We start from the raw sequence: 27,995 nt of genomic DNA on the forward strand, positions 1-27,995 counted from the left end.
TATAAGTTAAATAAACAGGATGACGATATACAGCCTTGAGGGACTCCTTCCCCAATGTGGAACCAGTCTGCTGTTCCATGTCTGTTTCTAAGTGTTGCTTCTTGACCTGCCTACAGATTTCTCAGGAGGCAGGCAAGATGGTCTGGTATTTCCACCTCTTTTTCACAGTTTGTTGTGATCCACATAGTCACAGGCTTTGCATAGTCAATAAAGCATAAGTAGATATTTTTCTGGAATTCTCTTGCTTTTTCAATGAACCAAAAGAAGAGCTCTTACGAGTCAATAAAGATCTAAGCAAAATGGGCAAGTGAACTCTCGGACAAATAATAATTTTTTAAAATGGCCAATAAACCTATGAAAAAAAATGTCCAACCTCCCTCATAATCAAACAAATGCAGATGAAAAAATATTTTGTTTTTAATTTAAAAATGGTGAAAATGTATTTTAAAATATGGTGTATTGACAAGGATGCAGGGCAAAGGTACTCACACACTGGTAATATTGTGACAAAAACTAGTACAGTTTTTCTGCTGGGCACTGTTGTTAATGCAATGGATAAAACCCTTTATAAATAACGAATTTTACTTTAGAGAAATGTACTAAGGATAAAATCAGACATGCACACATACCTGTAAGACAAATATGATATGACAGAAAGCAAAAAAAGAAAAAAATCAATTCTTAGCTTTTGAATCTCAAAATACTCTTTTGAACATAATGGCACAAACAACAGTTGGGGTAACTAAGTTTACTGTAAGTCAACTCCAAGAGGCTTCTCCCAGAGCTTCGAAAGTATCTCTAGGTTGGGATTGATGGTTTAGTCGCTAAGTTGTGTCCAACTCTTGCGACCCCATGGACTATAGCCTGCCAGGCTCCTGTCCATGGGATTCTCCAGGCAAGAATACTGGAGTGGATTGCCATTTCCTTCTCCAGGGGATATTCCCAACTCAGGAATTGAACCTGAGTCTCCTGCATTGCAGGCAGGTTCTCTACCAACTAAACTACCAGGGATTAGGGAGAAATAAAACAGAAGAAAATTATAATCAGACATCATAGAACCCTGAGAAGAGGAGACAATCCTTTCCTCTCAGCTGACCCCCAGGGCAGATGACATAACCTCTATTTTATAGGATCAAAGTGCAAAGGCCTTTTTTGACTTGCTTCCCAGGTAAAGCTCCAAGAAATGTATGTGATGTGACAGATAGGGATCAAGACAGGCTTAAATACTGCCAGAACCCTGAAGAGTGGCACTGAAGTGGCAGAAAAGGCCACCCCAAACTGGTTTAGATTACATTTTCACAACACAAGCAGAAGGGAGACTCAAGTGAATATTACATTGAGTTACCAAAAAATAATTTTCATTTCAAGCACACAAGTTATATCTTGAGATTCATAATTACAACTATCATACATATTTGAAGATTTAAGAAATTGTGTTCCATTCTATCATTTGCTTCAGCAAGATGGACGTGGACTAAGGAAAAAAAAAAGCTTTGAATTAAACAATGTCATCGGTAGCCTTCAGTCATCTGTCTGAAAGCCAGGCAGGTACTAAGGACTTAAGAAATGACTGTGGAGAGCCCTGGAGGCAACTTATATAACCACTCCTTTGCCAAATCTGGACTAACTACAGTGCAGGGGGTTATAAATAGCTGTTGAGCAGAGTGAATTTTTATCTGTGGCTGAAGCCTAGGAAAATAGGCTTATTCATTGATTAATTTATTCATTTAACTATTCACTCAGTCACAGACTTGGTCATTCAACAGATGTTTATTAAGCATTTATTCCACTAGTTATACTCTACTAAGTTCTTTGGAAGAACATGCACAGGGGAAAACTTTGACAACTTTATACAGTATAAATTCTCTTTCAGTGTGCTTGAAATTTCTTTGTAATTTGCCCCAAGGTGAACTGTTAATGTATGGAATTCCCCTTTAAAAGGAAAACTGGATGATTTGCTTGTTCATACCCTTCCCTAATTTCTTTTTTAATATTAAAACTAACAAGTTCTATGTTTTAATAACAATGGTTCACCTGTTTTCTAGGCCAGATGATTAGTCTCCAGACTTCTTTTTGGCTTTTGTCCTATTTGCTTTCATTTAATAAGGTTGGAAATTCTAGGTCAGACCTTTAGATGCTCATTATGCCCGGGTAGGCACTCTGCCTGCAGTTTAGAGTTGCCCCAGGAGGGCTGTGGGATTAATACATGGAGCCATAAGGCTCTCACCACAGTGGATGGCTGAGAGAACTATGGCTGGGGTTTCACACTCCACCCTGCAGAACTGGCAAAGCTACCTCACTCACCCTCAGCCCTGCTCTCCACCATGTGTGCATGGCTGCATACTAAGTCACTTCAGTCATGTCCGACTCTGCGACCCTGAGGACTGTAGTCTGCCAGGCTCCTCTGTCCAAAGATTTTCCGGGCAAGAATACTGGAGAGGGTTGCCATTTCCTTCTCCAGGGGCTCTTCCCCACCCAGGGATCTAACCACGTTTCTTACATCTCCTGCACGGGCACTGGCAGGCAGGTTCTTTACACTAGAGCCATCTGCTCTCCACCACACACTTAGCAACTGATAAAAGGCAGACTCCAACATTCTTTGAATCCAGAAATTTTTTTGTCTCAATGCTCTATCTTTGGCTCAGATAGTGACTCTGGTTTTGAGGGGCTCAGCAGAGTTAACAGGTCTCTTGGTCTGAATGTACCTTTCACTGTCTTCCCCACCGGGGCACAGAATCCACATGGGATCTGGTCAGACTGTCACGCTTCAACATTTCCACTAGTAAAAATGCTATGTTAAAAATAATATACATTACATGATTAAGCAGTATAATAGAAACTAAGAGGTAACTCAGAGACTTGTAGAATCTTTGTACATCTTTGTACAGACTTGATACATCTTTGTAGAATGTATCATTTCAAACACTTAACTTTGTTGTTTAAATTGCTTTCAGAAAATCTGCATCTAGAAGACTGTTCTGGGTGTCTCTCCTTTTCCATTGGCTTTGTCTACTTTATTAATATTTTTGAGGGAATATGTTTGTCTTCTTAATCTATAATTTATCTCTGAAGTGCTTTCAGTCCATCAGTATAACTTCTTAATAAGAATAAGGCAGTTTTCTCTCCTTTCTTTCCCTTTTAAAGTAAGAACAAAAAAGCAGACAACCTTTCTGTGGAGTTCCTGTTCCATAAATTAAAAAAAAGGTCAAGCTATCTGCTCTGTTAGGATATACATGCTGATGAACAAACACCCGTCAATAGGTTTCCCTAGCCCTGACAGTTTATCATTTATTCCTAGTTTTGACTTAGTCTCCTTCTCACTCTTAATGAAACTAAGCCTTATTTCAAGCTAAATATTTAAAACATGTTTTGAAATATGATAGTTTATTTGTAAAACAGTTAAGCTGTCTCTCTATCACAGATATATACATACACACACACCCACACACACATATAGATAAATATACACACATACCCCCTTCTGATTCAGGAATTGTCCTTTATAAAAATTATCCCAGTTTGAGAAGTCACTGAAAACTTGTAGCACTAGCTTGTCACATAGGATGAAAATGTGGCCCTATGTGATTTGAGGAGACCTAGGAAAACTTCTGATTTTAAAGTGGAATCTCCTCCTCCTCCATTAAAAAACCTGAAATTGCATACTTTTCATAAGAGCTTTCCATACGTTCTAAAACAAATTTTGCAATTTTCAGTTTCATCCTCTTGCTTTAAGAGTTCGGTTGTACCTACTGCAATCTGAGGAATTCATTAGAATGGATTAAGTTAACGAGGCTTTCCAACAGACATCTGATAAAAGATGTATGTCATGAAGGAGGTGAGGGGTGGTGAGGAAGGCATGGGGTAAACTAGGTATCTAGGAAATATTCAGACCAAAGAGAAGTGGTCCAAAAAGAGAAAAGCCCCGAAAAATATTACCTACCCCACAGAAGCACCTAGTCTGGACAGGGGCCTTCACTGAATTAAAGTGCACAAGGAGGGACGGACATTCCCATCTTGAAACTACTTCTTTCCCTTGCTAAAGTTTTAGAAAGTACACGTAGAAATCAATAATGAAAAGGAGAGTTCAAATGGCTCTATTACCATTTCCAAAGGCTTAAGAACTGGGTCGTCTATAATGTTAATATATAAAGCAATATATTTTCATTCAGGAATGAGAGAAAAATTCGCTCAGTAATTAACGAGATGCATACTTGTTTCATTAGTAATCTCATGCAGTAGTAGAAAGCTCTGGAAAGCTTTAAAGTTAATTTGATTGAAGTTTAACAAATCAGTAGATGGTGAATGAACCAAATTTTCAACATGGTCGTGTTCCGATTTTTTAATAGTTTTTATTTCCACACATTGTGAGTTATCAAAATGGCTGCTATTTCTTGGTACCCTCAGTGTCCTGGCTGATTAAGAATCTTAAAAAGAGGGAGCTTTGGATTACATTGCATACTTGCTCATGATAGGTACTCTCTCTTCCCTGCTATAGAGAAACTAGCTGCTAGATTTTGATCTAAGGCCTCCAGTGGAAGAGATGCCTGCCTGGAAAGGGACCTCATTATCTGAGCACAATCAACTGGCAGATGAGCGGTACCCAGGACCCCATGGAGTTCTTTCTCTGTGAGGATTACATGGACACAGTCCTGACCAGCTTGCTGATAGGCTGTTTAAACACTTTGTTGGATAAGCAAGAGTTGGCTATACCTCTCAGTTACTGTAGGAATATCTAGAGTCAAGTTCATGTTTAGGCTCCTAAATACATCAGCCACTCTTTTGGATTAAAGGCCAAATGATGTCATCAAGAAAGAAATTATGTCAAGGATATTGGGTTATGATATTTGGGTACAATTAAGCATCTCAGAAACACAGAACCTTCTAGCTGTAAAGGCCCTTAGAAACCACCTCATTTTGTCTCCTTGCATCTTAATACATAAGAAAATAAAGACTTAAGAGTGTCTGTGACCTGGTCCATTTTATAAATTTGTTAGTTGCGATGCTGGATTAGAACTCATTACCTTTGATGACAGCTCTTTTAACAATCTCATTCTGCTTTTCGAGATTAACTAATTTAGATTGTGGTGGGTCAGTTTTTACAGGATGTGAAGGATAGGAATTAATGATGAGTATAAGATGTGTCAACTCCTAGCTCTAAAGCATATAAATTGGCCAGTGAAGAATCACTACATGCTCACTATTAGTGGATTATAATTCTCAACATTGAAAAGGCCCTCTATAGCCAAAGACAGACCCACTTCTTTCCTACAAAGGTAATTGTGGAAAATTATTTCATTTGAAATGAAATGATCATTTATACGTAATAAACTTAGGTATGTGTGTGTGAGCCTGTGTGTGTGTATTCTAACATTCATTGAGCACTTACTCAGTGCAAGGCACTGCTAGCTGCTTTGTGTGCATTGTATATAATCCTTATAATAACACTGTATGAAAGGCAATACAGAGCTTAAGAAAATTGTCCCAGGTCCCCAACTAGTCAGTGAAACAGATGGAACTTAACTGAAATCTGTTTCCAGAGACTAGACTCTTACTAACTAATCCATAACCTTGAACAAGATAATAGAAAGTAAATATTGTATCAGTGGCTCTCCTTTTCATGGGTACTTTCAGATCAGTTGTTCTTGAACTTGGATGTACACAGTAATCAACTGAAGCACTTGTAAAATACAGAGACCTAGGCTGTATCCTAGACTTGCCATATCAAGATCCATAGCAGTATGACCTAGGAACGTGCAACATCATAAAACTCTGTCTGATACAGCCAGCCAGTCACTGATGTGAAGATTAGTGTTTAGACATGGTGCCCTTGACTATAACTACTTCGAACAGTAAATGCCCTCTTTAACAGTTCCTTTTTTATGTTACTCCAGGAGAGAGGTCTGGGTAGGTGAGGGAAATCTTATAATATTGCCTTGGTGTAGTATTTTTGCCTCTAGTTAGTATTTTTGGTCATTAAAAAAAGACATATTGATTGGATGTTTAACTAAGAACAGAATATCCCCACATAAATTATAGGATATATTCAGGAAAAAAAAAACAAAAACAAACCTTTATGACTCTCTGATCCTCTCCTTTTCTCAAATAGGTTAATACCCTTTCTAAATGTATTCTTTTTTCCTGAAGAAAAGTGGCAAATACAAAAGTATTACATTTACCTTTGGAAAAAATTTGCTAATTCTCTCCTATAGTACTTTGTTCCTGCCTAAATGCTAATATCTATTTCAGTGCACTGTAATTTATCAGTTTACAATCATTCTGCTGACATCAGATCATCCTAGAGCAGGATGAGTCTTATTTATCTATGTGCAGCATCTATTGTATGCTCAATAAATACTTAGTCAATGAATAAGTCATACATACACACATATATATTTCTTATTAAGCTAAGGAGCCAGTACCACCTAGGTTTGAATTTGAGCTTCTTTACAAAGCAGCTTTGTGAGCTCAGACAAACTGCCTAGCATCCCTGAGTCTCAATTTTCTCATCTTTAAAAAGGGTATCATAGAGTATCTGCTTTATAGAATCATTATATTTAACATACACAAAGCATCTGGAAGAGAGCCTGGCACTTGAAAAGGGTCCAACAAACACTGGCTCTTTGCGGAACTGTTTCCTGTGCGATCCTGTTATTGTAGGGCTTCAGGCATTTAAGGACAACAGCGGTAACAAAATATAATTTGCCTTTGGAATAGGTAGAAGTTTCTTTTATATTATCTAGGAAGAAAAAAAATGTATTAACTAGATTAATAAATAATGTATGGAATTTGTTGGAAACAGGTTTAAGACTACTTAGGTAAATCAACTGCTTCTAATCACAGTAAAGTAATTTAGAAGCACCAGTTCCCTACATGACAACTGTTATGCTAATTAAAAATGAAAATTCATGAAAAACTGCTCTCTCAGTCCCTCCACAGTGCCACACTTTGTTAGGGAAAGAAAGAGTGTGCTAGAGATTCACCTGATGAGGGTGCATAATGTGAGCAAACCTGAGAGGGAACTATTAAAGAACCAAACACTACAAGAGAGCAATGTGACTACTCGCTTAGAGCCAGACATCCTGGAGTGTGAAGTCCAGTGGGCCTTAGGAAGCAATGCCACGAACAAAACTAGTGGAGGTAATGAAATTCCAGTTGAGCTATTTCAAATCCTAAAAGATGATGCTGTTATTGTGCTGCACTCAGTATGCCAGCAAATTTGGAAAACTTGGCAATGGCCACAGGACTGGAAAAAGTCAGTTTTCATTCCAATCCCAAAGAAGGGCAATGCCAAAGAATGTTCAAACTACCGTGCAATTGCACTCATTTCATATGTTAGCAAGGTAATGCTCCAAATCCATCAAGCTAGGGTCCAACAGTACATGAACTGATAATTTCCAGATGTACAAGCTGGATTTAGCAAAGGCAGAGGAACCAGAGATCAAATAGTCAACATCTGCTGGATCACAGAAAAAGGAAGGAAATTCCAGAAAAACATCTGCTTTTGCTTCATTGACTACATTTAAAGCCTTTGATTGTGTGGATCACAACAAACTGTGGAAGCTTCTTGAACAGATGGGAATACCAGACCACCTTACCTGCCTCCTGAGAAATTTGTATGCATGTCAAGAAGCAACACTTTGAACAAGACATGGAACAATGGACTGCTTTAAAACTGGGAAAGGAGTACATCAAGGCTGTATTACCCTATTTATTTAACTCTGACTATTTGATCTCTGGAGTACATCAAGGCTGTATCACCCTATTTATTTAACTTCTTTGCAGAGTACCTCATGTAAAATGCGGGGCTGGATGAAGCTCAAGCTGGAATCAAGACTGCCAGGAGAAATATCAATAACCTCAGATATGCAGATGACACCACCCTTATGGCAGAAAGCAAAAGAGGAACTAAAGAGCCTCTTGATGAAAGCGAAAGAGGAGAGTGAAAAAGTTGGCCTAAAACTCAACATTCAAAAAATGAATATCATGGCATCTGATCACATCACTTTATGGCAAACAGATGGGGAAAAAGTGGAAACAGTAATAGAATTCATTTTCTTGGGCTCCAAAATCACTGTAGATGGTAACTGCAGCCACGAAATCAAAAGATGCTATAACACACCTAGACAGCATACTAAAAAGCAGTGACATCACTTTGCTGACAAAGTTGTGTATAGTCCAAGCTATGGTTTTTCCAGTAGTCATGTAAAGATGTGAGAGGTGGACCATAAAGAAGTCTAAATACCAAAGAATTGATGCTTTCAAACTGTGGTGCTGGAGAAGACTCTTGAAAGTCCCTTGGACTGCAAGGAGATCAAACCAGTCAATCCTAAAGGAAATCAGTCCTGAATATTCATTGGAAGGACTAATGCTGAAGCTCCAATACTTTGGCCACCTGATGCGAAGAGCCAACTCATTAGAAAAGACCCGGATGCTGGGAAAGATTGAGGGCAGGAGCAGAAGAGGATGACAGAAGATGAGACGGTTGGGTGGCATGAATGACTCAATGGACATGAGCTTGAGTAAACTTTGAGAGATGGTAAAGGACAGGGAAGCCTGGCATGCTGCAGTCCACGGGATCACAAAGAGTTGGACACAACTGAGTGACTGAACAACAACAGGTGTCTCAGTGCTAAAGAATCTGCCTCTCAATCAGGAGACTCAGGAGACACAGGTTCAATCCCTGAGTCGGGAAGATCCCCTGGGGCAGAAAATGGTAACCAACTCCAGTATCCTTGCCTGGAAATTCCATGGACAGAAGAGCCTGATGGGGTACAGTACATGGAGTCACAAGGAGTCAGAGATGACTGAGCAGACACACATGCAAACATATGCACACACGCACACATATACACACATGCACACACATATACACATATGTATACACATACATGCACATACCTACAGCCATCTTCAAGAGTACAAATGTGAACACTAGAGATGTGAAACTAGGACAAAGCTGTGTGGAAAAATATTCCTAGAAAATGAGATCTTTAAATCAATCTGTTAATTTTTGAGTGGTAGGCTTCATGTGGGAAGTAAAGATTACAAGGAACCCTACCAATCATGATTCACACTGATTTGTGCTTCCAAAATATATGGTCTACCCACCTACACTCTCCCAAGCCATGACACTCTGACACTAAATCCCCCCCCACCCCCAACCCCGAGCAGAGACTTTTTCAAATGTTCAGAAGCAGGAACATCAAAACTGCTGACTCAATATTTGCTTCCAGGTCTGGTTTGGTATCTTTTTTCGGATGTGTTAGTTCTAGAAGGTCTTGTAGGTCTTCATAGAACTATTCAACTTCAGCTTCTTTAGGATTACTGGTCGGGGCATAGACTTGGATTACTGTGATATTGAATGGTTTGCCTTGGAAATGAAAAGAGATCATTCTGTCATTTTTGAGATTGCATCCAAGTACTGCATTTCAGACTCTTTTGTTGACTATGATGGCTACTCCATTTCTTCTAAGGGATTCTTGCCCACAGTAGTAGATATAATGGTCATCTGAGTTAAATTCACCCATCCCAGTCCATTTTAGTTCACTGATTCCTAAAATGCTGACATTCACTCTTGCCATCTCCCGTTTGACCACTTCCAATTTGCCTTGATTCATGGACCTAACATTCCAGGTTCCTATGCAATATTGCTCTTTACAGCATTGGACTTTGCTTCAAATACACCAGTCGCATCCACAATTGTGTGTTGTTCTTGCTTTGGCTCTTGTCTCTTCATTCTTTCTGGAGTTATTTTTCCACTGATCTCCAGTAGCAAATTGGGCACCTACCGACCTGGGGAGTTCATCTTTCAGTGTCCTATCTTTTTGCCTTTTCATACTGTTCCTGGGGTTCTCAAGGCAAGAATACTGAAGTGGTTTGCCATTCCCTTCTCCAGTGGACCACATTCTGTCAGAACTCTCCAGCATGACCCGTCTATCTTGGGTGGCCCTACACGGCATGGCTTATATTTTCATTGAGTTAGACAAGGCTGTGGTCCATGTGATGAGATTGGTTAGTTTCTGCTATTGTGGTTTTCAGTCTGTCTGCCCTCTGATAGAGAAGGATAAGACCCTTATGGAAGCTTCCTGATGGGAGAGACTGAGGGGGAAACTGGCTCTTGTTCTGATGGGTGGGGCCATACTCAGTAAATCTTTAATCCAATTTCCTGTTGATGGGTGGGACTCCCAGCTATTTACCTGGGGCCAAACTATGGTGGAGGTAATGAAGATAATGGTGACCTCCTTCAAAAGACTGCATGCATGTAATGCTACACTTAGTGCCCCCAACCCTGCAGTAAGCCACCACTGACCCATGCCTCTGCTGGAGACTCCTGGACACTCTCAGCAAGTCCTTTTCATTACAGGAGACTGGAATGCAAAAGTAGAAAGTCAAGACACACCTGGAGTAACAGGCAAATTTGGCCTTGGAGTTCAGAATGAAGCAAAGGCTAATAGAGTTTTGCCAAGAGAACACATTGGTCATAGCAAACACCCTCTTCCAACAACACAAGAATAGACTCTATACATGGACATCACCAGATGGTCAACACCGAAATCAGACTGATTATATTCTTTGCAGCAAAGATGGAGAAGCTCTATACAGTCAGCAAAAACAAGACCGGGAGCTGACTGTGGCTCAGGTCATGAACTCCTTGTTGCCAAATTCAGACTTAAATTGAAGAAAAGAGGGAAAACCACTAGACCATTCATGTATGACCTAAATAAAATCCCTTACAATTATACAGTAGAAGTGAGAAATACATTCAAGGATTTAGATCTGATAGACAGAGTGCCTGAAGAACTATGGACATGACTATGGACATGATGAACTATGACATTGTACAGGAGGCAGTGATCAAGACCATCCTCAAGAAAAAGAAATGCAAAAAGGCAAAATGGCTGTCTGAGGAGGCCTTACAAATAGCTGTGAAAAGAAGTGAAGAAAGAGCAAAGGAGAAAAGGAAAGATATACCCATTTGAATGCAGAGTTCCAAAGAATAGCAAGGAGAGATAAGAAAGCCTTCCTCAGTGATCAATGCAAAGTAATAGAGGAAAACAATAGAATGGGAAAGACTAGAGGTCTCTTCAAGAAAATTAGAGATAGCAAGGGAACATTTCATGCAAAGGTGGGCACAATAAAGGACAGAAATGATATGGACCTAAGAGAAGCAGAAGATATTAAGAAGAAGTGGCAAGAATACACAGAACTATATAAAAAAGATCTTCATGACCCAGATAACCACGATGGTGTGATCACTCACCTAGAGCCAGACATCCTGGAATGTGAAGTCAAGTGGGCCTTAGGGAGCATCAATACAAAAAAAGCTAGCAGAGGTGATGGAATTCCAGTTGAGCTATTTCAAATTCTGAAAGATGATGCTGTGAAAGTGCTGCACTCAATATGCCAGCAAATTTGGAAAACTCAGCAGTGGCCACAGGACGGGAAAAGGCGAGTTTTCATTCTAATCCCAAAGAAAGGCAATGCCAAAAAATGCTCAAATTACCGCACAACTGCATTCATCTCACACGTTAGCAAAGTAATGCTCAAAATTCTCCAAGGCTTCAACACTATATGAACTGTGAAACTCCAGATGTTCAAGCTGGTTTTAGAAAAGGCAGAGGAACCAGAGATCAAATTGCCAACATCCACTGGATCATCGAAAAAGCAAGAGAGTTCCAGAAAAACATCTATTTCTGCTTTATTGACTATGCCAAAGCCTTTGACTGTGTGAATCACCACTAACTGGAAAATTCGTACAGATATGGGAATACCAGACCACTTGACCTGCCTCTTGAGAAATCTGTGTGCAGGTCAGGAACCAACAGTTAGAACTGGACATGGAACAACAGACTGGTTCCAAATAGGGAAAGGGGTACGTCAATGCTGTATATTGTCTCCCTGCTTATTTAACTTATATGCAGAGTACATGATGAGAAACACTGGGCTGGATGAAGCACAGGCTGGAATCAAGATTGTTGGGAGAAATATCAATAACCTCAGATATGCAGATGACACCACTCTTATGGCAGAAAGTGAAGAAGAACTAAAGAGCCTCTTGTTGAAAGTGAAAGAGGAGAATGAAAAAGTTGGCTTAAAACTCAACATTCAAAAAACTAATATCATGGCATTTGGTCCCATCACTTCATGGCAAATAGATGGGGAAACAGTGGAAACAGTGAGAGACTTTATTTTGGGGGGCTCCAAAATCACTGCAGATGTTGACTGCACCCATGAAATTAAAAGATGCTTGCTCCTTGGAAGAAAAGTTATGACCAACCTAGACAGCATATTAAAAATCATGGACATCACTTTGCCAACAAAAGTCTGTCTAGTCAAGGCTATGGTTTTTCCAGTAGTCAGGTATGGATGTGAGAGTTGGACTATAAAGAAAGCTGAGTCCCGAAGAATTGATGCTTTTGAACCATGGTGTTGGAGAAGACTCTTGAGAGTCCCTTGGATTGCAAGGAGATCCAACCAGTCCATCTTAAAGGAAATCAGTCCTGAATATTCATTGGTAGCACTGATGTTGAACCTGAACTCCAATACTTTGGCCACCTGAGGCAAAGAACTGACTCATTTGAAAAATCCCTGACGCTGGGAAAGACTGAAGACGGGAGGAGAAGGGGACAACCGAGGATGAGATGCTTGAATGGCAACACTGACTCAGCAGACATGAATTTGAGTAAACTCCGGGAGTTGGTGATGGACAGGGAGGCCTGGCATGCTGCAGTCCATGGGGTTGCAAAGAGTCGGACATAACTGAGTGACTGAATTGACTGAACTGCACTGGTTTGGTATAAGAGCGGGGTTGTGGAGGTGGTGATAACATACCCACCTAAAACTACCTACCTCATACTCATACTTGGTGCTATTACAGCTCCACTTAGGTATGTAAATACATCTCAGTTACTAAAATCAAGTGTGATTGCTCAATCAAATCATTGGACCAGCCCTCAGTACAGCCAGTGTGAGAGTGTGACAGGCCACAAAGGCCAGGGGTTTGAGTCATAACTGATCACTGTTGAAGAGTGTGACCTTTAGAAAATGACCTCTCCTCTTTGTGTTTCAGGTCTCAGATGGACACTGTCCTAGTTTAGTACTGAAAGTCCCCTAAAATGCCTTGGTCCTGGGCAAGCCTAGACAGTTGGTCATTGATTAAAACACAGGTTGTAAATATTGAAGGGTCCATAATAGTACATGGTACATGCTATTTCTTCAGTAAATGTTTGTCTTTACAGTATCCCTTGTGGAACTTGAATTTTCAATAGATATGAAGGGGAGCACTTTCATCAAAGAAGGAAGGGTCTATTGAACACCAAAGGGCAGTATGAGGAAAGGGAAGGAGAGATCTGAGAGAAAAGAAAGGTTTGGAAGAATAGGTTCAAGGGCAGATGAGTCATTTTTGTTTACTCTGAAATTCTGCCAACACCTTAAAGACAGAACTAATACCATGGGGCATCCTCGCCTTCTGGTACCGCAGAATCCAGAGGATAATGCAATATGATTTAAATGGCAAAGCTAGCTTAGAAGAAGTACCCAGATTCAGTTTCGTTAAATGTTGCTGAACCAGGGCAGCATGCCTTGACACAGGCTGGATCCCCAAGGACAAATGCCAAAGCCCATCCACTGTTTTTTATGGCAGGTGAGCTCTGATGTGCTGGAGACAGGACTAACACTGGAAGGTTCTTTGACAGACTTCGCAACCTGGACAAAAGCTTAGCCTATAGGAAGTTTTGGGGACTTTCACTAAGTGTTGCATACATACATCATGCCATCTCCTCACCCTAAATGTCAGCTTGTATCAGGATTCTGTCAACCAGAATAGCTTTCTTTTTTCCTTCAGTATCTTATTCTAGTGATTTCACAGAGACCATTGTTTTCTAAGGGGTATCATGGAGGCAATAACAGGTCCCTGAAATTATTCAACAAACCCATCAAAGGGTGCCCTTTATTATCTAACCTGTTTCAGAATCCTAAAAGCCCTACCAATTCTTTAAAGCATAAAGGAGAAATACAACAAGTCTACGCAGAAGTTGCCTGAATCCAGAGCTGTCCAATGTGTTTCTTGTACAGTGTAAGACAGAAGGGACTTTTACGTTGCTAGGTACCATGAATAATAAACACTAACAATAGCTATAATGCTTAATTTAATTACAGATGCCTTCTTGCAAGAGGAGGAGTGAAAATTTAAGGGACATTTCACGTTTAAAGTTTTTTAGGTAATTCCAAACACTACCACTTTACTGATTTTAAATGCTCTAACTGGCTCTAACCTCCAAAGATTATTTTTACCCCTCCCCTCTGACTCCTGCTGTCACTAGCCAATTACTACTAGAAATAATTTGAAATCACAGTTCAACATGATTTTGCTGTATGGCATTTCATTGTGTGGATAAATGATAATTAACAAAACCTCTCTTTTTGAACAGTTGTGCCCAGTCCCACAGTCATGTCCGAGTTCTTTGCGACTCCATGGACTGGAGCCCACCAGCCTCCTCTGTTCATGGGGTTTTTCAGACAAGAATACTGGAACAGTTTACCATTTCCTCCTCCAGGGGATCTTCCTAACCCAGGGATGGAACCTGTGTCTCCTGCATTGGCAGGCAGATTCTTTACTCCTGAGTCATCAAGGAAGCCCATCACTAACCATGCAGCCACCCACACTAGGCATCCAGGCTGCTGCTGCTAAGTCGCTTCAGTCGTGTCCAACACTGTGCGACCCCATAGACGGCAGCCCACCAGGCTCCTCCGCCCCTGGGATTCTCCAGGCAAGAACACTGGAGTGGGTTGCCATTTCCTTCTCCAGTACATGAAAGTGAAAAGTGAAAGTGAAGTCGTGTCCGACTCTTAGCGACCCCACGGACTGCAGCCCACCAGGCTCCTCCACCCATGGGATTTTCCAGGTAAGAGTACTGGAGTGGGATGCCATCGCCTTCTCCCCCATCCAGGGGGCGCTGTTAACTCTCTCCTCAACCCACACACAGTTAAGTATGGATACTGGTTGATGTTTATTCCCCATTTACCATCTCATCTCATCTTCTCCTCCCTCTTATTTCTTATGATTTTAAAATATCCTCCAGTTTCTCTCTTGTCTAAATTCTCCAGATTCTAGCCTGAGTCACTTGGTCTTCTCAGCCCTGCTGACAATTCAGCGAAGGGCAGAAAGAATACAGCTCTGATGGACTCTGTCCTTGAAAGCAGGGACTGATCTACACTGACTGTTTCTCCCCAACCAGTCTGGGGAGCACTGGCTTTGAAGCTTAGGCCCAAAGATTACCAGCTGTACTTCAAGACAGGCAAGTTATTTCATTTCCTGAGCCTCAGTTCCCAACATGCAAAACAGTGTGAATAACACTGCCTTTAAAGATGTCATTTAAGATTTTATCAATCACCCATGTAAAGTGCCGGGTGCTATATACCTGGCCCAGAGAATGCACCAACAAATGTGGGTCACCTTATCCCAGTGGTTCTCAACCTTTTTGGCACCAGGGACCAGTTCTGTGAAAGACAAACACTCACTTCCTGCTGTGCAGCCCAATTCCTAACAAGCCTCGGACAGGTACTGGTCCACGGCCTACGGGTCAGGACTCCTGCCTTACCCCATGATTATTTCTCCATTTTCTGGAAATGAAAATAAAAATATCCCATTGCATGCAAAGCACTTCCATCACACAGGCATGCCCAACTCATATTTCCTTATACTCAGCTTCAACATGAGCATGAGCATCATGCTCTTGAGTTCACAACATATTTTCATGTTTTCCGTAATTTCTCATTTTATTTCCTCAGACTCGATTGTTCTGCCTCCTTCTCCTATCTTAGTAAACCTCCACTCATCATTCAAAGTCCATTCCAAATAGCATTTACTCTCTAATATGTTATTTTCTTGCTCAAAGTAAAGTGTAACCACCTTATGAAGGCCTGTAAGGACCTCCATTCTCTACTCCCAGCTGGCCTCTCCAATTCTACCTTCTAAGACTCTCTTCCCCCTCATTCAAACCCCAAATTAAACTGGAGTTTTTTTTTGTATTGTACATGCCTGGTTCATTCCTGCCAGGATTTTGTGTGACTAGCTCCCTCTCATAAAATTCTCGGATAAAAGATGTTCGACTTTATTATTAGTTAGGGAGATCCAGATTAAATCCAGAATGGAATAAAAATTGTTCACTTATTTTAAAAAAATTGATAAGGTATTGCTGAGGATTTGGAGAAATTCGTATTTTCATACAATTGAAATATAAGTTGGAGGTCAATTTGGCAGTATTTATTAAAGTGTGCCCATATTCTCCTTACCTGGTTTGCCACCTGTTCACCCGAAGACATAGTCATTCATATACATAAAGATTTTCACTGAAGCAGTGTTTACAATAAAAAATGAAACAAATCAAAACAAAAAACCTCAATTGGGTAGCAAGCTGAATGTCCATCAACAGGGGGATGGTTGAATTAATTCTAGTACCCACATACCATGGAATACTCTACAGTAGGTTAAAAAACATGAGTATGTAATAAGAAGACAAGATATCCAAGATAGTTCTAACTGAAAAAGCAAGTCATAGCAAAGTACATATGGAGATATTAGTGTATTTTAAAAACTTAAAATAGTAAGAACTAACATTCAATGAGTGACTTCTATCAAGTACTTTTCTAACTGATTTAAGTTTATCAAAATAGTTACTCTTCCTAACAACCTGGTAAGGTATGTAATCTTGTCCTCCCAATTTTATACATGAAGAAAGTGAAGCACAGGAAGTTTCCATGGGCACACCGTTAGAGGGTAATAAATCTGTCGCCAAGCCTGGCCTTACTTATGGCTCTGTATTGTCTTTTACATTTTATGTCTAAAAATGAACAAATAATTGATTGTGTGTGTCTCTGGGCATGTGTACTTGAGTACAAAGGAAAACACTTGAATAAATACCCATCATCACATAGTGTTTCCTCATGGGGGGATATGAACAGGAACGGAGTGATGGAAAGGAAAATGATTAAAGAGGCTTTTTAAAACATCGCATTTTAGCTTTTTAACATTGAATTCTTCAGAAATTTATAAGGATTCATCCAACATATTTCTTGTATAATTTGTTCTGATACAGTATCCCAGAATCATCATGAGGAAAGTGAGAGGGAAAGGCATTCTAGGATAAACTGAAGAAGGCGGGACAAAGGATAATTTTAAAAGTGCTTTAAGGCACAGCTTTGAAGTAATTTGAGCAAAAAATAAATTCTATCTGCAATTGCCTGGGCAATTTAGGTGAAATAAAGGGGTTTTTGCAACATTACCTCAGAAATTATGGATATAGAACAGTGGTTTGTGGGAGCTCAAAACCCGAATTATAAGGGAATGCCACGGAGATTCCATTCAAATGGTCATGACTGAATGCTTTTCCTCCTGGCATCACTGTTAATTTGTTGAAACCTGAGATTTCCTTCCCTCCATTTCCTCTTGGTAGTTTATTTGTCCATGCTAGCTTCAGTTATATGGCCTGCTACGTCACTCATGTTTAAGTGTGAATGCTATAAATCCAGGGTGATGTTTGAGTGAGAAATGGTGAGGAAGAATTATGAAATACTGCATGGTCAAGTTTTTGTTTCTCACTAATGACTCCTGAAATGAAAAACTACAGTGATTTCAAGCTTGATGGATGTGAGATCCCAGAGTGAGTTACAAATCAGTTGACCTAGAAATTCTTTTGAAAATGAAAGGAGTTGGTTTTATATTTTTTCTTTGGTACGATTATTACTGATCCTCCCCTCCCATTTCCCCAAATAACGTGTTGCAACAAAGAAACATAGCTGTTACCTACATAACGGGTTCATAATATCTGTTTCTTCTCTCATTAAACATTAAGTTATATCTATCCCCTGGTTAGCCTGCTTCAAATTCCAGCCTCTAGACCACTGCTCAGATTTCAATCACAGTAATCTTTCTAAAACGCAAACGTGATCGTGTCATTCTCTTGCTTACAATTCTTCTAATCCCCATATGGCTTCCCCGATGGCTCAGGGGGTAAAGAATCCATCTGCCACGCAGGAGACACAGGAGACATGGGTTTGATCCCTGGGTTGGAAAGATCCCCTGCAGGAAGAAAACGGCAGCTCACTCCAGTATTCTTGCCTGGGAAATCCCATGGACAGAGGAGCCTGATGGGCTGCAGTCTATGGGGTTGCAAAGAGTTGGACACCACTGAGAGACTAAGCCTCCGAATCTCCATATTGCTCAGATACAGCCCCAGGTTTACAGTCCAGTTTGCTTTGCATTACGATCTGGCCCCTGCTTATATTTTTAGCCTCATTGGCCAACTCTTAAGGGTCCAAAGAGATGAACTGGCAATTTTCTCATGTCTGGACTCTAGGATTGTTTACTATGAGGTAGCTCTTTCACCTTACTTACTGCCTCCATTCATCTACTCAACACCTACTTGCCTGTGAATTTTCTTCACAGAAGAAACCATCTCTGGCCCTCCCATGCCTGGGTGAGATGCCTCTTTTATGATCTCCCATGGAACCCTATACTTAACCTTATTTACAAAATAACCTATGTTGCAAAGATAATCTTCTTCCCTGCCTATTTGTCCTCATACTTGTAAGGGTGAAATCAGGCATATTTATTTTTTATTTCACCAGTGACTAAAACAATACCAGGCCCAATAATACTTTGCCAAATGAATGAAAGAATCCATATCTAAGCTTTATGGATTGAAGTTCATCAACAAACTTGTAACTTAACTATGTTGTCACTTCTCTGAGAAAACATAATGATTCCTAATTAAACCAGTGGCTGCTCCCTTAATTATGAACTCGTGACAATCAACACAACTAACTTATATAGTACCTACTATGGGTCAGGAGCTACATTATGTCACTTAACCACCAAAACATAAAGACGAGGTAGCCACTGTTATTATCATCTCTTAGCAGTGAGGAAACTAAGGTTCAGAGAAGTTACCAGCTTGTTCCTCAAATTTCATAATTTACACTGAATTAGTTTGTGAGACTTAAATCGCCCAGTGCATTTAGAGTGCTGAGCGAATGCCTGGCCTGTAAGCTCTCAAAGGAACTCTTTTCTGTTATTTCTGTTATCAGCTTTGTTACTACACTTGGGGCCTGCCTGCTTTATTTCTAAACCTAATGTTTGGGGATTTTCAAACTATGATGCTAAATGGGGCATATACATTAGGTAGAAGATATATTTTTTAAAAGTTGCATTTTTTTTTTAATTAGAAAAAACTTTAAAAATTAAAAATGTGAGCTGCTACTGCTGAATTCATCTCTAGCTTCCTTGGTGCTTCTCCAACATGCCAGTGCTCTACCCTCTTCGTGTCTTTGCACCGATTCTTCCCGCTGCCTGGAATGTTTCTCCCTAGATACTCCCGTGACTCCCTGCCCTCCTTCATCTTGATTCTTCTTCTCAAATATCACCTTCTCTGAGGCTACTCTGCCCAGCATCACATCCTCCCCTCTCTACCCTGTCACTCCTTGCCCTCCTTCATATGTACTGATTTCTCTTTTTTCCTTAGTACTTCCCACCATCTAACATTATACATTTTATATATATACATATTATACCCACACTTATTATTTACATGTTTATTGCTTTCTACTCTACTGAAATGTAGATTCCAAGACGGAAACGATTTTTCTCTCTTTTTCTTTTTCAATGAAGAATCCAGATTGCCCCAAGTAATGCCTGGTACACTGAGATGCTTAATAAATTTTTTTCAATGGCTTTTTTGGAGAGAGTTATTTTAATTGAAATATAATTGATAATAAATACTTTCTGAATGAATGGATGAATATTAAGACAATGTCCAGGCAATGTTGTATAACCTCATTTGGCCACATATGTGCTCCTGAGACAGGGTATTTTATGTATATTTTGTCAACATACTGCCCTATTCAGTAGCTCTCAGACTTAGGGTTTGGTAAATAGCTGAGCAGGTGCTCAAGGTTTGATCTAGGAAGAATAACACAACCAAGAAAGGTAAAGCTAAAAGTTCAACATAGGTTACCCTCATTCCTATAAGTATCAGTAATAAAAAGTGCATCAAAGGGGATTTTAATGACTATATTTGACTTGTTTTCTTCATAGTATAATAGAACATGCTTACTAAAAATTGAACATAATTAAACCCCTCATGATTTCCTTAAAAATTAAATGTTTACTAGAGGTGAAGAAGGTTAAAGTGATTGGCTACTTTGTGGAACACTCAAAATATGTGCAAAATTATATTCAATGCAACTGGAGGAAATTACATTTTAATACCTATAGACGTTGATACCATAAAATGATGTGAGATCTGATAACTAGCATCAGAAAGTTCTTGCATTATTCCTTCTGCCAGTTGCATCCAACAAAAGAGGACCCATGTGAAACAGTATATATCATAGGTCCCTGTGGTAATTAGCTGGAAATTGCTACAAACTGGTCAGTAATATTTAAAACTGTTTCTAAGGTTGTGTAAGAGTGAAGAGCAATATAATAGGGATCATTTCATATAAACTGTAAAATAATTTAAACAGATCATGGGCACCAAAATACAGAGAATTTCAGGACTAGAAGCTATCCCTCTCCTAGCCTTGTGGCCTGCCTTATTTCAGATCCATTGTAAAACTCAGAGGGCTCTCAGGTTCCCTGTAAACTTCACTTTTGGCTTTATTGAGTAGTCAGACAGATACTGTGCTTTCTAGACTTAAGCAGAAAAGTAGTGAGGCCTTACCATATTTCTGTTTATGGCATATTGACACAGAATTTCTATAAATCACCCAAAGCTACAGCTCAGGACAATGACTAATATGGCCACCTCTATTTATGAAAAATTTAAATTGAGGTTTCTAGGAGAATTCAATAAAAGTGAGCTCCTTTAAGGCATGATGTATGTTTTGTTAAACTGTCCCTTCCCAGTGCCAAGCACATGGCATGTGGTTAATAATTCTTTTTTTGGCAGTCTGAATGAAGCCTTTAAAATGGTATTCTTAAAGTACTGTTTGCCTGTAGAGACAGGTTTAATAACGGTGGGCTGTCAATCTCCTTGCCTTTGTTATAGACAGTAATTAGGATCAACTGCAGGGCTCTTCCTCACAGATCCTCAATTCAGAGACAAGCCTTGGATAAAGTCTCTTTGCAAGAATTGGCCTCATTTGTGGAATCCCCTGCGTGCTGTGATTTGGGAGAAGTCCATTCTATTCACATACACCATACAGTGTATAATGTACACAATTTAGATTTTAATGGTGCAGTTAATATTTGGCTTTTATCAGTCTCCAGGAAATTGTACCAGTTTAGTTTAAGAAAATGGTTCTCAGCTAGGCATGATCTGACCGCTCTGAGGAGAGCTGGCAATGTCTGAGACTCTTTCAGTGGTCACCACTGCAAAGTGGAGTGTGGCCAAGGGTGCTGCCAAACATCCTACAATAGACAGTACAGCCTCTCCAACAAAGCCTTACCCCATTTAACCTCAACTGTTCAAAGGTTGAGAAACTCCAATTAAGACAGATTTAGAGAAAACTTTACAGAGTAGAATTTAAAAAAAATAAAGCTTTCTACTTTAAAATGCTGCCAGTTTGCTAGAATTCAGTTACTGCATTTAAAATTACCCATGGCCTAAAACCTATGTCCTTCTCCAAAACCAGATGACTCATTCTATTTTGTATACTTTCACACTGATGATGACCCACAGACACCACAGTTTGCTGAGTACTGGGCTTCTCACTTTCTTACCTGAAACATCTTTTTTTTTTTTTTTAATTGCCAAGTCACCAGCACACATTTTGGATCATCACCAAGTGGAAAGGTACTCTTAGGCCTAGAAATTCAGTTTTCTTTACATCTGTCCTTGGTGCCTGTGGGCTCCTGCCTCTGATCCAAGGCCACCGAGAGCTCAGGCTGAAACATCTTTTCTTCTGTATCAGCAGGAGGCAGGATCCACACCAGAAACCTGGGAATTCCTTGGTAATTCCCTCTCCTTTATCTCTCACATCCAGTCAACCACCAGGTCTTGCTTATAGTACCATTATCTTCAAAATAGTTTTCAAAACTCTTCCTTTCTCTCTACCCTATCTCTTTCCTCACAAGACCTTCATCACATCTCTCCAAAACTCATAGGAGTTCCCTAGTTGATCTCCTCACGTCCAAGTTTTTCTCCACTCCTTCACATACTCCTACAGTCACATGCTGGCAGTTGCCAGAACAATTATCTAAATGCAAATAAAAGCATGTGATGCTGGCCATTTTCTACAACCTTCAAATGATAAGTCCAGGCTCTTTATTGTGGCTTATGGGGCACACTACAACATAGCCCTAGCCCATCCCTCCAAAACCAATCCCACCACACTGTGCCTTACTCTTTAACTGCAAACATCATGTTGTTCCTTATATGTTAGTACCTATGTTTTCTCCTCTTCCTGGATTAACCCTCCATCAACCTACTCGCTCTGACATTTTTATAGATAACTTATTTATCCTTTTAAGATTCTACTTATATATCATCTTCTCTACAAAGCCAGAAGGTGTTTTTTGTTTTCAGAAATTCTGAACTATCAGCCAACACTGTTCATGTTATCCAATGGCAATAACCAGCTGGAACTGTGATGGGGCATTTCCTCTCTAGACTGCCACAGCTCCCACTTGGTCATCTCTGTTTATGTACATAATCTCCTCTTGGTCCTCATTGTAGTTACATTTATCACTCCTACTTCTACTTCAAGGAAGAAAAATGTACTCTTACAAAAGCAAGTCTACTACAGCATCATGCTTCCTTGGCTTTCAGAGGTAGAAGCTCAGTGACTGTCTAGAAGCCTCAAGTTTTCTAATGTTACAGTTTACTAAATTTCTGAATATTGACTGACTGCTGCATAGTGGTGATGAGCTCAGAACAAAAAACTGAGTTGAGATGCTGGTGCTGGGTGATGAACTAGGCTCAGGCTGATGCTAGGAGATCAGATCTTGTGTATACCAATCATACAAAGATTTAAATTCCTGTTCCATCAAAAACATAACTGCAACATATGCAAACTCTAACTCCAGGATGTAAAAGTCTCATGCCTTGCTTCATATTCAAAGCTACATTCTTAAATCTTAAGCTACCCTATATTTGCATAGTTGCTGGTGATGCCAGCACACCTATGAATAGACACAAGATTTCTAAGAAGCTTTTAGATGCCACTGAATAGTTACAATGTAATCTACATTTCAGAGCAAAGTCAACAGTAATAAAATTACCAACTGATGATTCTGCCTCCATGAGAGAAGAGAGAGCAAACCAAGGAGGGAAGGCTTCTGGTTCAATATGACATTCTTTGCGACTTCATTAAAACTGTCCACACCCATGACTGAACTCAGAAATGCGTGGTTCTGGTACCACAACTTCCAAGACCCTCTCACTGAGTTTCCCATTTCTGAGACTCAGCAACTAACATCTGACTTAGAGTTTAGGCATCTTACATGAACCTCTCAGAAATCACATGTAGTGTAACTACTCATGAAGTATTATTTGATTCCCATCTGTATCAGTGTCTTCTTTCTTTGAGTACAAGAGAAGAAAGTTCTTGTTTCTTCAAGAACAGGAGAAGATAAAAATCCATTCTAGAAAACTGTACAAACTCTGAGATTAACTTGGTTTGAATTTTATTGGTAGACCTATGGAGCTGTGGCTGTATTAAAAATTTTCCAACTTTGCTTTAGGCTGGTACCAGTAGTCTCCAGGCCAATATTTAGTTAAGTTAGAAGAATGGTCCTTCTCAAGCAAGTTGGGCTTAAATCGAATCATAAAGAACAGCTTTTAGGCAACAGAAATTGGCTTCTCCAATAATGGTTAAAACAATAACTGATAATTGGGCTTAGTGAGTTCCATAAAGCATAAGTGATGCCAGAAAATAACCTAGCACAAAACTTGAAGGCAAACCCTATACTCCTTCACAGTGAACTGCCTGTTTCTCAGCCAACAGAACAATCCTTGCTCTAATTTTCTGCTTTTGTAAATTAAGACTTTGCTGCCAAAAAAGATATGAAGACTGGGGAGTTTATTAAAAGGCTGTTTAATAATAATATACAGCAATAATGCTTTATTTTTGTGGAAAGAGAAAGTCATTATGTTTTTGACAGTGCTATATTTATCAATTCTGTTTTATATTCATCAGGAAAGGTAGTTAGGAAAGGTGTCATTACATCAGTTTTGCAGATGTAAGGACACCCAAAATTTCAATGACTTGCCAATAATCGAGAGCACACAAGTGGGAGCCAACTGCCTCTGAAATTAGAATATTTAATGGGAGACTTTTATTGTCTCTTGAAAATAAACAGAAAGCAGAGGAAATCACCAAATCACTGAGCTAAAAGTTTAAATCTACATGCAGGCTAATTTATAAGATAGGAAGGAGACAATTACCTCCTTACAGAAAAGAAATTTACATTAACAGTTAATAATAACTAATAGTTAGCAGCTACTGAGTTTATAAAAGTTATCTGCCACAGTGGCAGATACTTTCACATACTTTCTTTTATATAATCTTCAGATCAGCCAAGTGAGGAAGATATTATCTGTTTTACAGATGATGAAATAGAATCCCCAAATTGTAAAAGGTCATATTATAGTTAGACTAACCTCAAACTCTTCAGAAACTGTAAGAACTTGCAATGTAAAAACATTTGAAATTTTGAAAATATCAATTGACAATAAGGCTTTCTAATTTTCATTGAAAGTAAAAATAGAAAATGACTTCTAAAGTTGTTATCAGATGCTAGATCTTATTCAAGTGGTTTAAGGGTTTAGAAAGAAAATTTCAATATAGAAAAAATAATACTATTATACTAAAACAGAAAATGTATAACACATTTCATTTTTTAGTGACTAGCCATAGTTGTTGCTGCTCAGTCTGTAAGTCATGTCTCTGCAACCCCATGGACTGTAGCAGGACTAGCCACAGTAGGTATCAGAAACTCCTGGCATATGACCAGATTTTAGGGTTGATGGACAACATAGAGATTCCTATTGCCCTTAAAATAAAACATAACCTTTCTGGTAGCACCTCTAAGAATCTGACCTGTCTGGCTCCCACCACTCCTCAGCTCCTTTTGTCCATCTCTTCATGACCCACTCCCCCTGCTCTTCTTTCAGCCAAGGCTGAGACAACCTGGGACCTGGGACCCCTTGCTGTAGTGCTCGCAAATGGACAAATGTCTCCTCCAGCAACAAAATACAAAGAAACTATAAAGGACTATAATATGACTATAATATGACCATTTACAATTTGGGGATTCTATTTCATCATCTGTAAAACAGATAATATCTTCCTCACTTGGCTGATCTGAAGGTTATATAAAAGAAAGTATGTGAAAGTATCTGCCACTGTGGCAGATAACTTTTATAAACTCAATAGCTGCTAACTATTAGTTATTATTAACTGTTAATGTAAATTTCTTTTCTGTAAGGAGGTAATAGTCTCCTTTCTATCTTAGTTGTGCATGAACAACTGGGGCAGATTATGGACAATGAGATATAAAAAGACTAAAAACACACTGCCACTTTTAAAGAGCCAGGAGCAGAAACAAGGTGTTGGGAGCTAAAAACAGGGTACTGAGCATGAACCCTGCACTCAACATCACAAAAACAGGTGGGCAAACCACCTAATCCATCCCTCTGGCCTGACCCCTACCCTCACCTTATATAAGGAACTAGCTTCACCACCACCCCCTTGGGGAGCGAGCAAGGGAACCTGTTACTTGTTTATAGTGTATTTCATAGTGATTTAAAAAAAATCTTTGTATTTTCTCTTTGTTCAGATAATAGCTAAAGAAGATTTAATATAGATTTTCCATCTGGACTCTGTAGTTTCACAAAGCTCAAATCTAGAGAGTTCTCATTTTTGTTTCATCCTCATTCCACATCTGACAGCCTTTCTGCATACATAATTTGGGCTATGAGTACTCACCCTTAACTTGGCAGAAGTATTTATAAAATGGGAGAAAAGCCAGGTTCCAGGAAAACAATTTATTCTGTTTCATCCCTCAACTTTTACTCATTCATTTGTTATGCTTAAAAATCAATTAGCACTGTTCATACACTGTATCGACAGCTTTATTTAGGATTAACTACAGAGTTGGGCAAATTTAACTGCAATTTCCCCACCAGTGATGCTCAAAAACAATGCCTGGATTTCAGGAGCTAATGAAGGTCTCTTTTTCACTATGACACAGTTTTAAATCTCTTGTGCTTTTATTTTATCTTTCTATCCTGTGCCTCCCTTTTCCCCACCTGCGTTCTCTCCCGTCAGTATGGGAGGCTATCATACTGATTCTTTTGGACTTTCTCCCTTTTAAAATATTACTAGGAAATAATTATTAAGTCACAGGAAGTTGAAAAGAAATGTACAAGGAGACCCTGTGGACCCTTTAGCCAGCTTTCCTCAACACAAACATCTTGTAAAAAACAACTGTATGGTATTAAAATCAGGGCATTGACATAAGCACAGTCCTGGAGCTTACTCAGATTTCACTGGGATTTACTTTTTCAGTAACCAATTATTATACTTGGTAAGCATCAGTTATGGTCATAATAAAGGCTGAAATTCACTTTTTATGTATGTATTTGGTGTGGGCTTGGGTGTGCAAAGGTGTATCCATTTCTCTGTGTGTACCTGTGTGTGTGTGTGCATGTGTGTATGTGTAAAAGAGAAAGAGAGAAAACAAACTCTGGCCCTATCCATTCATAAGACTTTTTTGAGGAACAAATGAGAGAATCTTAGGTAAATACTGTTCATAAACTGTGAAGTACTAAATTAAAAAAAAATTATATTGTAGTCCATGTCTAATACTTCCGTTTAAGAAAAGTTTCTCATTAGTAAGGTACACAGAGAGCCTCCTTACATGCATAAGGAGAGTGTGTGTGTTTGCATGTGTGTAGGGGTATACAGGAGTCTCAGCAAAATACCATCTGGAAACACAGAGTCACAGAGTTAGAAGGGACCTTGGGGTCAACTCTTGTAGCCCTCTGTATTGTACACATAATTTGAAATATTCTTGCCAGTTGGTCTTATAATCTTTGATTAAAACTTCAAGTGATGGGCACATTATGACTTATGATTCCGTCCTTCCCTATGTGTCTAATGGCTCTTTCTCACAATAAGCCTTTCCTAAAATCTGCCTTCCCTGTGGCTTTCCCCCACCGGCCTTGGCTCTACCATCTGGTGTCTCACACGATGGAGGACATGTGAAGGCAGTCATTGCTCTCCTGAGTCTCTTCTCTGCCCTAAACAAGCCAAGTCCTTCTTCCTGTACAAGACTGCTTGACTAGGGACGAGCTTATTGTTCCTTGCAAAGATGGAACCAGGATCAGAGCACAGTGGGGTGTGAGCTGAACAGCACGTTCAGAGCTGAACCAGTCTCTTCTTCCTTCCATGTTTATGCATATTTGTATTAATGGCCCCTATAATCACATTTTTTTTTCCCTTCACTTGCTTCAGATTTCTCTCGAAATCAATTGAAACCCCCTAGACTTTTTTTTCTTCAGGTGTTTTTTTTTTCTTCAGGTTTTGATATTTAGCCATTCCTTCCTGATTTTGCCTGATTTTGATTTTCCCTGCCTGATTTCCTGGTGACTCAGGCTATAAAGAGTCTGCCTGCAATGTAGGAGACCTGGGTTCAGTCCCTGGGTTGGGAAGATCCCCTGGAAATGGCTACCCACTCCAGTATTCTTCCTGGAGAATTCCATGGACAGAGAAGCCCAGTGGGCTTCTCCATGGGAAAGAGTTGGACACAACTGAGCTACTAACACACTTCCTGATTCTGCACATAGATAGAATGTCTGGCAAATGGGCAGGACTTCCCATAAATTCTTATTAAATTTAGCTTATTGTACCATTCCATTGGCATTTAAAAAAAAATATCCAGACTCTGTCACTAAATGTATTTACAGTCCCTGCTGGCTGCACACTGGCTGCAACCTTTATATATGGGCCTTTAGTTCTTTCTTGAAATTGCTGATGAAACACTTGGGTAT

At 39.5% G+C, this 27,995-nt stretch overlaps 1 protein-coding gene across 18 annotated transcripts in view; it reads right to left on the reverse strand.

Annotated features, from left to right (window-relative positions):
• LIN7A (lin-7 cell polarity scaffold A) overlaps positions 1 to 27,995 on the reverse strand; it is a 147,926-nt gene that overhangs the window by 14,130 nt on the left and 105,801 nt on the right. For 2 of the 18 annotated variants that reach the window (XM_081597136.1, XM_081597139.1), the window contains exon 5: positions 17,969 to 18,079. The exons of the other annotated variants lie outside the window; for them this stretch is intronic. In XM_081597136.1, coding sequence (XP_081453262.1) covers positions 17,969 to 18,079 — 111 coding nt within the window. The remainder of the gene's footprint in view (positions 1 to 17,968; positions 18,080 to 27,995) is intronic. 18 annotated transcript variants of the gene reach the window in all.

The sequence above is a fragment of the Giraffa tippelskirchi genome, chromosome 4 (genome assembly GCF_054371585.1).
Source record: "Giraffa tippelskirchi isolate mGirTip1 chromosome 4, T2T-mGirTip1v1.2.pri, whole genome shotgun sequence".
Classification (NCBI taxonomy): Eukaryota; Metazoa; Chordata; class Mammalia; order Artiodactyla; family Giraffidae; genus Giraffa; species Giraffa tippelskirchi.